Below are 14,087 nucleotides of genomic sequence, written 5' to 3' on the forward strand. Positions count from 1 at the left end.
ATTTCTCTGTATAGTCCTAGCTGTCCTGGGACTCACTTTGTAGATCAGGTCTCAAACTCACAGAGATCTGCTTGCCTCTTATCTCTTGAGTGCTGGGATTAAAGGCGTGTGCCACCACCACCCAGCTAATATAAATGTTCTTAGCTGAGAAATGATTAGTGATTATCATCTTCCACATTGATGTTGTCTAGGTAGGTCTCCATGTAAGTGATGAGGGTAATGATGAAACATTTTTGATCTGGATGTGATGATGAGTTTTGGATTCAGATGGTGGCTTTAGAAATGAATGGACAAAAGACCTGTATTTTTAACTTTTAGGAGCAATTCTTCTAATATACCTATTAAGCATACATTAATGTGTTTAAAATCACTCAGGGCCCATCCTTTTTAATACAATGGTAGAGGACATTTTCATGATTAAATAGCTTGAATGTATTTGCTATATTTATAATGTGCCCTTCAGGTCTTTGGCTATAGAACAAATAATTTTAAATGTTTTGTTGAGAGATTGTTTCAAGTTAGGTGAACATGTGAGCAGTGCCATCAACATGCCTGTGTTAAGCCAGGCCTTTTTTCAAGGGCAGTGATGGACATGAATGATGATAGTCTCAATGTGCTTCTATATACTGGAACTGCGCAAAGTTACAGAATAGTAGTTTATTTTAGCGCTTGACTTACAAACATAAAAAACTGAAGCCGGGCGGTGGTGGCACACGCCTTTAATCCCAGCACTCAGGAGGCAGAGGCAGGCGGATCTCTGTGAGTTCGAGGCCAGCCTGGGCTACCAAGTGAGTTCCAGGAAAGGTGCAAAGCTACACAAGAGAAACCCTGTCTCGGAAAAAAAAAAAAAAAACTGCCCAGTTTGCTATCAGTCTCAGTGGTTTGAATCGGCTGCAATGGTGTTATACTACATGACCCTGTTTCCTTATAGATGTGAACTGGGGATCGTCTACACAAGCCCTGACTTACCTGAGTGCACTACAGCACTCAATTCGTCTTTCTGGGGTAGAAGACCATGTGAAAAACTTCAGGTAAGAGACGAGGCACCACAGAGGGAGGCATCCTCTGCTCGCTAGTCCGTCAATTCTAAACTATTCATTCTTCAGTAACATTCTATATGGAATAGTACAAAATACGCTGTTTTGTTTGGCTGGTCTTGGACAGTTAATCATTCAAAACCAAATCATAAAAAAAAAAAATTACCTCCCTTCAAAAAAAGATTATGAAAGTTTTGGAACTGTCATTTGAAGAGAAATATTTTTTTTTTCTCTTTATAACCATTAATGTTGTATACCTATTTATAAGTTTTTTAAAATTTTTTATGTGTGGATGTTTTGCCTGCATCTGTGTCTGCACCACTTTCATGCCTGGTGCCTGCAGAGGCCAGAGAAGAGCATTAGACTCCTGGAGCTGGAGTCACAGACAGTGGTGAACTGGTATGTGAGGTGTTGGGAATTGACCCACAGAAGAGGTATTTTGTTTATTTGTTTGAGACAGGGTTTCACTGTATAGCTCCAGCTGGCTGGGGACTCGCTTTGTGTAGACCACGCTGTCCTTGAACTCACAGATCTGCCTACCTCTGCCGCTTGTGTGGGGCAGGCACAACCATGCCTGCATTGGCTTGCTTGGATACACCTAGTTTTGTGATTTTACTATTGATACTGAGTTATTCACATTTTTCAGCAGCTAACTGGAAACCACTTGCAGTGATAAGACTCTGCTTTAAGGAGTTCTTGCATTGTACTTCCCTCAGCAAACGACTTTATCATTTGGTCTATTAGTCATCAGTGAGACTTCTGCAATATACTGCTAATAATGGAGTAGATCCAGTTACTAAAGCGCTGTTGAGAGCTGGCTTTTCCACATTCAGGAATATTATTTATGTATATAAAGTCCAGGAAATTTTAGCTTAGTTGTACTTAATATTTCCATAAAATAATATTTTTTAAATTGATCAGATTGTTTAGCTGTGAAGAGGTGACTCTGGTAATGAGTCATCCCCTTTCATTGGCTTCTGTACCACAGACAGAGTTGTTCCAGAAAACATCTTTGAAGAAGAGATACGTTTCAGGAGAGAATCGCTCTCTGTAGGAGGAGGATTTGTGTGTGTTCTTTATGCTGCTCCTTTGGGCACCTGCCCACCCACTATCCCTTTTCTGTAGAATGAAAAGTTCCCAGAGACCACACTTTGCAAGTGGGGGGGAGGAATGAGAGCCCTGGTAGAAAAGCTTAAATGTTTAGCATAGTTTGGGTCGTTGATATTAAGTATGAGAGAAATTGTAAATTATTCTTTTGTGGGTTGTGTGACATAAATGAAGATATCAACAAAAGTCACAGTTAATTTTAAATCAGCAAAAAATTGCTTGGACTTACTTTTTTTTTTTTTTTGGTTTTTCGAGACAGGGTTTCTCTGTGTAGCTTTGCGCCTTTCCTGGAGCTCACTTGGTAGCCCAGGCTGGCCTCGAACTCACAGAGATCCGCCTGGCTCTGCCTCCCGAGTACTGGGATTAAAGGCGTGCGCCACCACTGCCCGGTGGACTTACTATTTTTATAATTGGAAGGATTTTTTTTAAAGTTCTTTTTATACCAGTTTGGTTTATTGCTATTTATTAATTTATTGGTATAGCCCAACTATTCTGTAACTCAGAATACTCCTGCCTCTGCCCCTCAACCAAGTCCTGAGATTATAGGCATGTGCATTTTAATTTTTTATGAAAATTAAAATAAACACAGCACAAAGAGGAGAATTTGTAGAATTTTGCATGAAAACCAATGCTCTGTGTTCTTTTCCTGTACCACAGGCAGCAGGTTCTGCATTTGGCTGCCTTGTTACCTGTTTGTTTTGACTTCATGAAGATATGCTTGTCTTGCTGTGCATTCTGATTTTTGCTTGGCCTCTTTCTGGCTACAGTCAGTGCATGGATGTGCTCTTCCCATATTTCCAATACATTTTATGATGTTACTTTGTTTAATTCATATTTAATATTTATATTTTTATGATGTTAAACAGGGTCAGCAGAGTATTAATTTCTTTTTCTTGGCTTTTTTTTGTTTTATTAAAACTAGTAATTCTTTTTTCCATATTTAATTTTTTGTATTTATCTCAGCCTCAGTTGCCAAAAGTTAGAGTTACTTGAAGTTTCTTTCTCATCGTTTCCTTCTTCTTTAGTTTGGGCTCTGGACTTTAACTCCATCTAAAGTGCAGTGTCTGTGCTCCTTGACAAGGAAGTTCTGCACTGGTGGTCAAGTCCTTCCTTGCCAGTCAAGTCCTTAATGTAGATTAATGTGGCTTTGCCATTCTTCAGGGAATTTAAGTCATCTTAAGGGCTTTCTTTTTGATCTGATTAGATTTCTCAGAAAGGAATAGTTTAAGCTGTCTGTATGTCTTTGTTACCAGAATTCTGAGAGCAAGGTAGGGAAGAAAGGTGGAGGTTTCAGCCCATCAGCAATCTTCTAGGCCCTCTATTTTAGATTGCCGACTTCTGCCCCTCGCTATTTTCAGTGTCTGGACCACAGAGATCTCTTTAGCAAGCAGCCCTAGTGCTGGAAATGACTTAGCTCTTCCTATTGCTTCTCATGTGTGGTGAGACCCATGTCTTGATTCAGGTTCTCGAACGGCATCACCGCTGTCTCCAGAGCTGTGAACTCAGCGTTGTTGCTGCGCTTGAGGTAGAGAATCAAGAGTTTCGCAGCATTCCTGTTCATTTACTTTCCCGATGGCCAGCGCCTTCGCCCTGCTGCTTGCCTAGAGCTTTCAGTAGTTTAGTGCTGTTACTGTTTACTGTCCTGTGGATTTCGTGGTTTTATAACTTTTAAACATGGAAGGTGTTGGTAGATGTTCAGACCTGGATGGTTCAAAGCAGGTAGGCAGATCTGGTCACTTGGCTCTTTATTCCATTCTGCTGTAAGCTCACAGGAAGGAAAGGAACACTTTTAAGTAGCATGGCCTGGAAGAGGAACACCTTCAGCATTGTAGGATACTCACAGTTACTTTATTCTAGGAAGGTGGACAGGACGTTCTATAGCCGGAGAATCGTGCCACCTGCAGAAGCTGAAAAGCGACAAGATAGTCAGAAGAGGGCACTAAATAGTCTGCGCCCTGGGCCATAACGTTACATTTGATTGCTCCAAACAGCTCTTTCTCAATCAGTAGAACTGATTTAGAGCTACTTCACTAAAATTCTAAATAAACCAATATTTTGAAAAGTCTTTGTTAATATTTTTATTATTTTAGGAACTAGTCTAAAAGTGTTTTAAGTTAGAATTAAAGAAAAAATAAAGATTTACTTAGTTTTATTTTATGTATATTTGTGTCTTTGCCTACATGTATGTCTACAAATCAGAAAAGAGGGCATCTGGTCCTCTGAAATGAGTTATAGACTGTTGTTAGTTGTTACGTGGGTGCTGGAAACCCTGCCCTGGTCCTCTGCAAGAACAGGAAGTGTTCTTACCCACTGAGCATCTCTCCAGTCCTTACCTTAGGAATCCAGTCAGCTCTTTACTTTGGTTTAACTATAGATGTTGCTAATTTAAGGAACTTTGCTAATCTGTTTTGATCGGTAAAATGGATACCTGGATATTAAATAAATAAGACTGATTTCCTCTTATAGTTAGTGAAAATCAATTTTTAATTTTCAAGACAGAGTCTCCCTCTGTACTCCTGGCTGTCTTGGAACTTGCTATGTAGATCGGGTTGGTCTCAAACTCACAGAGATCTCTCAGAGGCAGAGGCCTGCCTCTGCTTCCCATGTGCTGGAATTAAAGGTGTGTGCCACTGAGGCCAGCCGAGTGTCAACAGTTTAAAACAGCTAAATATTTTGTCACCTTCTCATGTTTACAGAGACGCTTGAGTGCAGTTTTGGCACTTATCATTATTAACTAGAATTAAAAGATTTTAGTCCAATAGAACATGTAGTTCAAACTGCTGTATTTGGTTTTACTTACATCACAACAGTCTTCTGTAAGCTATATTAGACAGGGTTGATATGTGAAGTAGATGTCATTGTGGTGAGATGGAACTCGCCTGTTTATATTATGGATTAGTTGTGCTCAGGATCTGTGAAATGACTGGAACATTTATTACCTTTGAAGATAAAAAAAAAATTGTTACATCATTCTTAAACAAGGTGGTGATTTCTTTAGCATCCTAGAAACTCAGTGTTTAGAATTGCCTGTTGTTTGAGAGGGGCATCTGGTATGGTATTTGTTACTTTTAAACACTTGGTGTAATTCATGTGTATTTGTCTGTACAAATGTCCCTGTATCTATGGGGGCCCTTGATGGCCACCTGGGGTTACGAGAGGTCTGGAACTGCCTCCCATGGCTGCTGCGCACTGACTGGGGTCCTCTGGGCGAGCAGCAAGCACTGTTCATTGCTGAGCCGTCTTTCCAGCCCCAAGTAACCCTCATCTTCTTAGAGTTCTTCTGTAGCTTTGTTTTTACAGAAACCACATACAGATTTCAAACTGTTCTAATTTTATTTTATTTTTTTAATCTTAAATTAGGCCACAGTGTCTTGTTATGACAGGTTCTCCAAACTCACGCCCTGCTTTACTTCATCTTGTTCATGACTTCACGAAAAATGTTGGTTTGATGATCTGTGGCCATGTGCATATGGTATGTATCAGTTTTGTTTTCTATAGTAAAACATTTTTTTCACTCATCAAACGGATTGTAAGTTATAGACTTTATAGATTAGAAATCATTGGAAAAATTTGGATTTTTTTTGAGATGTTTTCTTTAAAATACTTTTTTCTTTAGACAGTTGCAAAGTAACATTTTTTTAAAAAGATCTAGATATTTTGAACTGTTGTGATTTTAACCAGGAGTAACAAAAATACCTAAACTAATAAAAATAAGTTTTCACCCAAAAAAGTAATGCTTTTTAAAAACATTTTGGATCTTGAAGATAATTGTGAAATGATGTCTTACCTGTTCTGCATAAGAAATTAAGGTGGCCCTTTTTTGTGGCCTGGCACCTCTTGGCCAGCTGTATCCAGATGAAGCTGAATACCTCCTTCCCAGCCATTGGCTGTTGGAAACTCATTGACGTGGACAACTAACTTAGTACTTTGTTTGAGGGGCACACGGTCACCAAGGCAGCTGCTGATGTTCCAGAAGAGTTTTGTGGTCCAAGTCGGTGGGATTGATAGAATTTTCCCATTATGCAAGATATTTTGATCCACAGCAGAGTGTGCCTGCTACTGAGTGAGCACATTCCTGTTATAGATCAAGGAGGATTTTGGAGAGAAGCACAAGTCTGTTTGAGATGCATCATGGATGCCATCCTGAGGGTTCTCTACTTGGTTACTGTAAAAAGAGAGGAAGATATTCCTGGACAATAACTACTGTGCCTCAGCAGCTGGGGCCCAAAAGAGCTAGCAGGACCTGAAAACTTTTCTGTCTCTCTAAAGATGATGTCTGCCAGCATGTTGTCAAAAAGCCCTTAAGAAGGTAGGAAGCCAAGGACCAAAGCAGCCAACATTCAGCATCATGTTACTCCACGCATCCTGCAACACAGATGCCAATGTACTCCTCCGAAGAAACAATACCATGAGAAAATGAGGAGGCTGCAGAATATGCTAAACATTTGGCTAAGAGAATGAAGGGACGCCAAAGAAAAATGCCAGGAACAGATTGCCAAGAGATGTAGGCTGTCCTCGCTGAGAATTTCTACTTATAAATCTGAGTCCAGTTAAAAATAAGTTTTAAGTGTAACAAATAAATGATAGGCCCTGAGGGGAGGGTAAAAAAGAAAAACTAGAGTGTCATATTTGTTTTTCCTCAAACTCTGCTCCATTATGTAGTTGCCAGAGTGTGTGCTGTGCATTGTATCGGAACTCTTGTGACAGTTGCTCTTCCTGTGTAGTTGCAAAGTCAAGGCCACAAATATCCATGTGCACATCCATGGGCCTGTGTGTAGAGGGCTTGTCAGCATTGACCCCACTTAGGGTACATGGAGCCTTCCAGTTTGTCTCTAGCTGATCCCCTGAAGTCAATGTCTTGAGCACAAGATGCTAGAAAGAAGGTAATTGCCATTCTTAGGAAAGATATTTTTTCTCTACATACTTATTTTTTTTATAATTTATTTATTTTTATTTTATGTGCATTGGTGTTTTGCCTCCATGTATGTCTGTATAAAGATGTCAGATCCCCTGGAACTACACACAGTTGTGAGCTGCCACATGGCTGCTGAGAATTAAACCCAGGTCCTCTGGAAGAGCAGCCAGTGCTCTTAACCACTGAGCCATCTCTCCAGCCCCCGGCATACTTATTTTTAAGATATGTTGCATAAAGGTATCAAAATGGAATTTTGAGTTAGCAAAGCTTGTTTCCTTCATCTTACAGCAGAAATACATTTCTTACTTTGATTTTCACTGATATTCTCAAGTTACTGTGACTTAATAACCCAGACATTTAGACCAAACAGAAAGCAAAGTAGGGAACTTTCTGTAGAGAAATAGAAGGCTTTATTTTGCATTGTTTAATCTCTTTTCCATTTTCAGTCATTGCAATTTTCTCTCATTAATTTAGGATTGAAATACTTTGTTTTCAAATCTTTTTTCCTCCCTTCTCCAGGCCCAGCAGTGCCCTGCCTGTTTGTGTGATCTTAGTATTAGAGAGAGCTCACTCAGGGGGAATGAAAGACTGTTATTGCACCTCTCCCACATCAGCATTTAAGCACATTCTTTCAAAGCAGTGTGAGAGGATACCTCTTCTAAGGTTGTAAAAGGCTGTGCTTCAAATAACAGTTTGGATACTATTTTATTTTAAAGGGCCCTCGAAGACAAGCTATGAAAGAGATGTCCATTGATCAAGCCAAATACCAGCGATGGCTCATTAAGAACAAAATGAAGGCTTTCTATGCCCCGGTTCATGCCGATGACTTGAGGGAAGGGGCACAGTACTTGATGCAGGTGACGAGTCCTTCAGTTGTTGCATTTGGTTAAAGCTTTTGCTCGCTACTGAATTATTATGGCAGTGTATATGTATATTATTTCTTGTACCTTTAAGGAACCACTAACTGTTTTGTAGTTTAGAACTCTGGAGACATTTTGTGCCTTCAGGTGACACAAGGCCCGTTGGAAAATCATCTCATCCTTCAGTTAGCTATTTCTCACCTCCTCTACCCACTGGGTTTGTTTTTAAAAGGTTGAGTCATAGCCATCTTTATTTTGTCTTTTCAGAAAGTCTTGTCTTTTGTGTTTCTGTTTATTTGCTAGTTCTAAGTTTAGGCTTTAGGTATTTTATAGGCACCACATAGGAAATCTGGAATCAGTCCCAGCCTTAAATGTTAGTGCTGTTGCTGTCTTACTATGGATTTTGGACCAGACTATTTACTTAACTTCTGAACTCTATCCTCCCTGTCATGAAGGCAATAGGGAGATATAAATTGAGACAGTGTTTACCAGCTTAATCTTCAAAACCAATCAAACACACATTAAAAGTAAAAACGGCTCTGACTGGAGCTGTTAAAGGTGAGGTGAGGCTCCCAGCACTGTCCTGAGCCCATCCTGCCGCGTGCTTCTTAGAATTTAGGAATAACCCACACAGTCTGTAGGAAGGGCAAGCAGTGAGTAGGTCGCTAAATAATTATGACGTTATTATATGAAGCAGCTGTGATTCAATGGTGACAGCAAATGGAAGGAATAGAGGCCACTTATAGACAGTTTACTGTATAAGTGGCTTTGAGAAGGTTGTCAGTTAATAACGGCTGTCAGTGGAAACGGAATGAAATCCTTACAAAGATTATGCAGAAATCATTTTGAAGCAAGGTTTGGTGTGTGCCTATATAATCCCAGAGCAAGAGGCTGATGCTTGCCGTTAGTTGAAGACCAGCTTGGGGTACATGCTAAGATCAGGCCTTCCATGGCTGCAAAACAGAAAGAGCCAGATGTGGTGGTGCACAGCTGCAGTCTCAGGACTTTGGAGGCTGGGGACTATCCCATGCTTTTGGCTAGCTTGGTCTACACAGTGCGTTTCAGGCCAGCCAGGATTACATAGTGAGACCTTGTCTTAAGTAAAATCGAAATAAAACCATTATTTTTAACATAGATTAAAGGCCTAGAGATAAAATGCAAATTTTAAAAAGTAGGAGATTATATAAAATATTCAGAGAATAATTTCCTAAGTGAAGCCCAGAAAACAGAACTGTGAAGAATGTCAGTATTCTTTTGGAAGTTGAAAGTTTTGAGATTTTAAAGGAAACATAAAAATGAAGAAAAAGTCCCAGATTCTGGGAACATAATAATCCTGAAGTGCAGAGTGTATCCTGAAGTACTGTTAAGTCAGTAACAGGGATGAAGAAAGGTGAAAGACAATTCACAGAGGAAAGATAGGTGACAGGAATAAGTGAAAACCAGTTCTGCGCCCATGGTGACCAGGGTCATTTCTGTCAGGTAAAGAGAAGTCCGTGCCGTCATCACTAATAGACAAGAGCCTGGCAATTTGGAGGGCTTTTTTTTTTTTTTTTTTTTTTTTTGGTAACACTGGAGAACAAGACTAGGCTTCATGCAGACCCCTCTTCACATGTAAAGAAGACTCTGTACAGTTTTAAGTTCCAGGCACAAGAAACCTCCTTTTGAGTGGTTGGACAGGCTGTCTAAGCAGGTCCCCAAACAGAATAGTGATGGAGCCCTTGGCTGTCTCTCAGGGATTGAGGGTTGGCCTTTATTCCTGATGACACCATACCCTTAGGACGTGTGAGACTTAGATGATTCGATCTGGGTCTGACCCCAAAGCCTCTTTTCCTGCAGTCCAGCTTCCATAGTTCCAGAAAATACTATGTCAGATGCTAAGGGAGGGAAGCTATTAAATAGTGAACACAACTGCAACATCTGTGAAACATGACAGTTTACCAGCATGGCAAGGTATGCATAATTAGATAGAAGGTCTACTCATCAGGAGGGAAATCATCCCTGGTACTGGAAACCTAGCCGGCTTACCCAGGCTAGTGAGGTCATGGACCTTAGGAAAGAATCCATTATTGCCACTTGGCAGCAGCATTTGTAATGGCTAAACACAATTATAATTAATTTCAGCAAACATGAGATACTTTAAATGTGACATCTATCATTGTATAGAATTCTGCATACAGGTGAAAAGAACTGCACATATCCCTGTGGGTAAATCTCAGAGTTAAAAATAGCAACTCTTAAAAAGTGTATGAAAAATGGAGGTTGAATTTTTAAAAATTGCAAAATGTTCCCTGGATATGTCCCTAGATAATAGAATTGCTAATAGATGTGAAAAGTGCATGTGAAGACACATGCAGTCTTCATGTGTGTTTCTGTTGTCTGTCTGAACTGTGTGCTTGTTGCTGTGTGCTGTATAGCTTTTGTAGTTTGTAACATTTTAGTACTTGAGGTGTCATCCAGGTTGTTTGTGATGAGTTAATCCTGCTGGCTTTTGTGAAACTTACAGAAACATTTTGATAACCACTTACATATGTAATCCTTTTTATGAAAGAACACTCACTAGAGCAGATTCTTGTTTTCCTCTCACAGGGAAGCAGGTTTGTGGTAAGGCCCAAGAGTCTCCCTTTCTCCTGAGTGTGCAGACCATGCTCAACTCGAATGCCTCCCTGGATCATGAGAGTTCCTCAGTGTGGGGCGAAGGCAGGAGAAGCAGAGCAGTATCATCTCTTGTGATTGCCCGGGGTGCCCCGCAGCCGCAGCCGCAGCACTGCCCCTCTGGAAGGGAGGGCCCAGCCAGGCGGTAGCTGTTGTTAAGAATGTGCTGCTGACTGCTTCTGCAGAGTTCGGAAGTCAGAGTATTGTCACTGCGAGTGTTGGTTCCCTTTCTGTGTGGAAGCCTGTCACTTATGTGATAGGTTTATCTTGGTTTTTGTTTTTTGAAATCATTGTCAGGAAGTGTTAAGTACTTGTTTTTCTTCACTGCCTTGTATTCTAGCGATGTGGTTTTAAATAATTGATTCTTCAATAGAAATTACGCTCTATACTTCTGATTCCTCTCCTTCCTTTCTGTCTAGCTAGTCTTGACCATCAGAAGTGATCATTAAACCAGCATGAGGACATCAGCCTTCATTACAGAATTTTAATCTCTAGTTTGCTAATGAGAACTTTAACAGTGAGACATTAGCATGGTTCATTTCTTCATTTATGTTTTGGATTTTCTTTTTTCTTTTTAAAAAGGCAGTAGACATCTATTCTAAAACCATTTTTAAATCTATATTTTATATAGCAAAATGATATTGTTCTTAATGAACATTCCAAATTACATCATGATGGCTCATCACATCAATTGCTTACTTAGAATTTCAGCCTAGAATTATCTTATGTGGTGTCTTCAAAATGTTCTTACGCTTCCTTGGTCATATGCTGGAACCAGTGGGTAATGGCGGTGGCAGTTTTTGTTACGTCACTGTTCTGTCTTGGACCTCACTGTGTTAACCCATCTGGCCTTGAGTCACGGTACGTGATCCTCTTGTGTCCGAATCTGCAGACTGTTTTTTTGTCAAACACTAATGAGGTGTTTTCTGGAAAGATTTTTTTTCAATAGTAAACTGTCTTCTTAAATGCCTACTGCTTCATGGAATGTTGAAATAATACCTCTTTTGTAATGGCTACACTGAGTAGAGGCTTTAAAGGTGAAAGAGATACATGTGGAAATTAAAAAAAAATTTGAGTAATCCTAGGGAGAGTTACTGCAGTAATGCCATTGAAAGCCTGAGTACACAGAGGGTCTCACAGCTCTTTATTCCTTATTTTATAAAATTGGAGCTAAGTGGTGGCTTGCATCCTTAGTTTGTGTGAGACCCTGAGCTTAATCCCTCTCACCAAAACAAACAAGCCATTTTCATTATAGTAGGATTGTGACATGATGGTTTTTTCTCCCAAGAAAATGACCTTGATAGTATTTTGTACCATCAACAAGTTCCTGGCTGTTTTGTGACTTAACTCTGTTAAACAGCTGTTGTACTTTAAGATAATGCTTGGTTCTGTTCAACACCTTTGACTCCACTTCTACCCTGAAAAAAAAGAGTGGGACTGTCGTGGTTACACCACCCAGCAAATAGTTTTGCTTTTAGAAGAAGGTGGGATATTCTTGGTGGTCCATTTAGGGGAAAGGATGTTTTAAATCCTGAGTAAAATCTTGATCTCTTAAATTTGTACATGAGAGTGATGAATGCATGCTTGCAGGGTAGCTTACTTCCTACTCCTTAATTACTGAAATGCTTAGGGTGGTGGCACATGGCCAGGCCTCTGATAAATATTTGAATTCATGTTTTGAAAAAAAATGATTTAAAGTTGTCACTTAGAACCATAGACAAAAGCAAACTAGAATGTATCTCCAACATAAATGAGAGCTAAAGCCATAAAACTTAAAGAAAACAGAGCTCAGTTTTCCATGACCTTGGATCTGGCAGTGGAGTCAGTTATGACACCAAAAGCATGAACCTTAAACAGAAGTAAACTGGACATTTCCAGAGTTAAGATGCCCTCTGCAGAGGACTTTATAAGGAAAGTGAAAGGAACTTACTGAATGGGAGAATATGTCAATGAATCCGATAAAGGGTTTTGTCTTAGAGACTAAATAACTTAGTAACTGTTGTTGTGATGAGACACTATGATCAAGGTAATTTATAGAAGAAAGAGTTTATTGTGGGTTTATAGTTTTAGAGGGTGAGTTTATGACCATCATGGCAGTGAATATGGTGGCCGGCAGCGGCAGGCAGGCAGAGAGATGTAGCAGTAGCCGAGACCTCATATCCTGACCCACAAGCACAAGGCAGAGAAAGAGCTTACTGGGTCTGGTGGGCCACCCCCCAGTGACACACCTCAACAAAGCCACCCCTCTTAATCCTTCCCAAACAGTTCATCATCACAGTTATCATTGGGATAAAGCATTCATATATATGAGCCTATGGAGGCCATTCTCATTCAAACCACCACAGGTTTTGATATCTATAATGTATATTTAAAAACATCTGAAAGTAATAACCAAAACAACAGAATTGTTACACTTGTAGCTAGAGTTTTCCTGCCTTGCCCACAGTCAGGACAAATCTCTGTCACCCGCCAGTTCCACAGCTGCTCAGACCCAACCAAGTAAACACAGAGACTTATTTTGCTTACAAACTGTATGGCCGTGGCAGGCTTCTTACTGACTGTTCTTATAGCTTAAATTAATTCATTTCTATAAATCTATACCTTACCACGTGGCTCGTGGCTTACCGGTACTTTACATCTTCCTTGTCCTGGCGGCTGCTGCAGGCAGTGACTTCTGCCTTCCTGTTCTTTTTTTTCTCCTCCCTGTTAGTCCCGCCTAAACTTCCTGCCTAGCCATGGCCGATCAGGTTTTATTTATTGACCAATCAGAGCAACACATTTGCCATACAGACCATCCCCCAGCACAGCCAAGTGCAGACCATCTCAGACACCTGCACTCAGGCCCATGGTCCTAATCATCCTCTATGCGGACCTGCTGGGTAAAGCCACGAGGAACCCAAGAACGGGCTCCCACAGCACATACAGAATATCCCACTGCACTTGGGTAAAGAAAAAAATTATATATGTCTCCAGTAAACATGAAAAGATTTTCAACATCATTAATTATAGAGGAATTGTAAATAAAATAAAAACCACAATGAGATACTAGGTCAATATATTGGGATAGCTATAATTTTAGAAATAGAAAGTATTAGTGGGATTGTAGAAAAATGAGAGCCTGTACTTTGCTGATTGTAAGTATAAAGTGATATAGATGTTATAAAATTAAGTTATTGTTCCTCAAAAAAGTATAAATTAAAAGCGACTTTATGACTATCAGTTGTGTCACATTCTTTGACATTTATCCCTAGAAACTGAAGGAACAGAGTTAGTTTTTTATGCAGATATTTGACACTGCACCATCATGCACAGTAGCCACAAGGTACAAAGTATAAACAGCCGCCGAAGTGTTCCTCATCAAATAGACGGATAAGCAGCTGTGACACATGGAGGTGTAGATACAATAAAAGGCTGTTTGTCTGTCCAAAGGAATAAAGCTGTACTCATTTTTGCGTTAACCTAGGAGACGGCCTACTAAGTGAAGTAAGCTAAACACCAGAGTTTTGGGGTTTTGTT

General features: G+C 40.0%; 1 protein-coding gene across 2 annotated transcripts in view; it reads left to right on the top strand.

Annotated features, from left to right (window-relative positions):
- The window catches only part of Slc12a2 (solute carrier family 12 member 2), a 74,455-nt gene that overhangs the window by 36,132 nt on the left and 24,236 nt on the right, over nt 1-14,087 (top strand). For both annotated transcript variants that reach the window (XM_028891613.2, XM_028891614.2), the window contains exons 15-17: nt 932-1,031; nt 5,505-5,616; nt 7,776-7,916. In XM_028891613.2, coding sequence (XP_028747446.1) covers nt 932-1,031; nt 5,505-5,616; nt 7,776-7,916 — 353 coding nt within the window. The remainder of the gene's footprint in view (nt 1-931; nt 1,032-5,504; nt 5,617-7,775; nt 7,917-14,087) is intronic.

The sequence above is a fragment of the Peromyscus leucopus genome, chromosome 19 (genome assembly GCF_004664715.2).
Source record: "Peromyscus leucopus breed LL Stock chromosome 19, UCI_PerLeu_2.1, whole genome shotgun sequence".
Lineage (NCBI taxonomy): Eukaryota > Metazoa > Chordata > Mammalia > Rodentia > Cricetidae > Peromyscus > Peromyscus leucopus.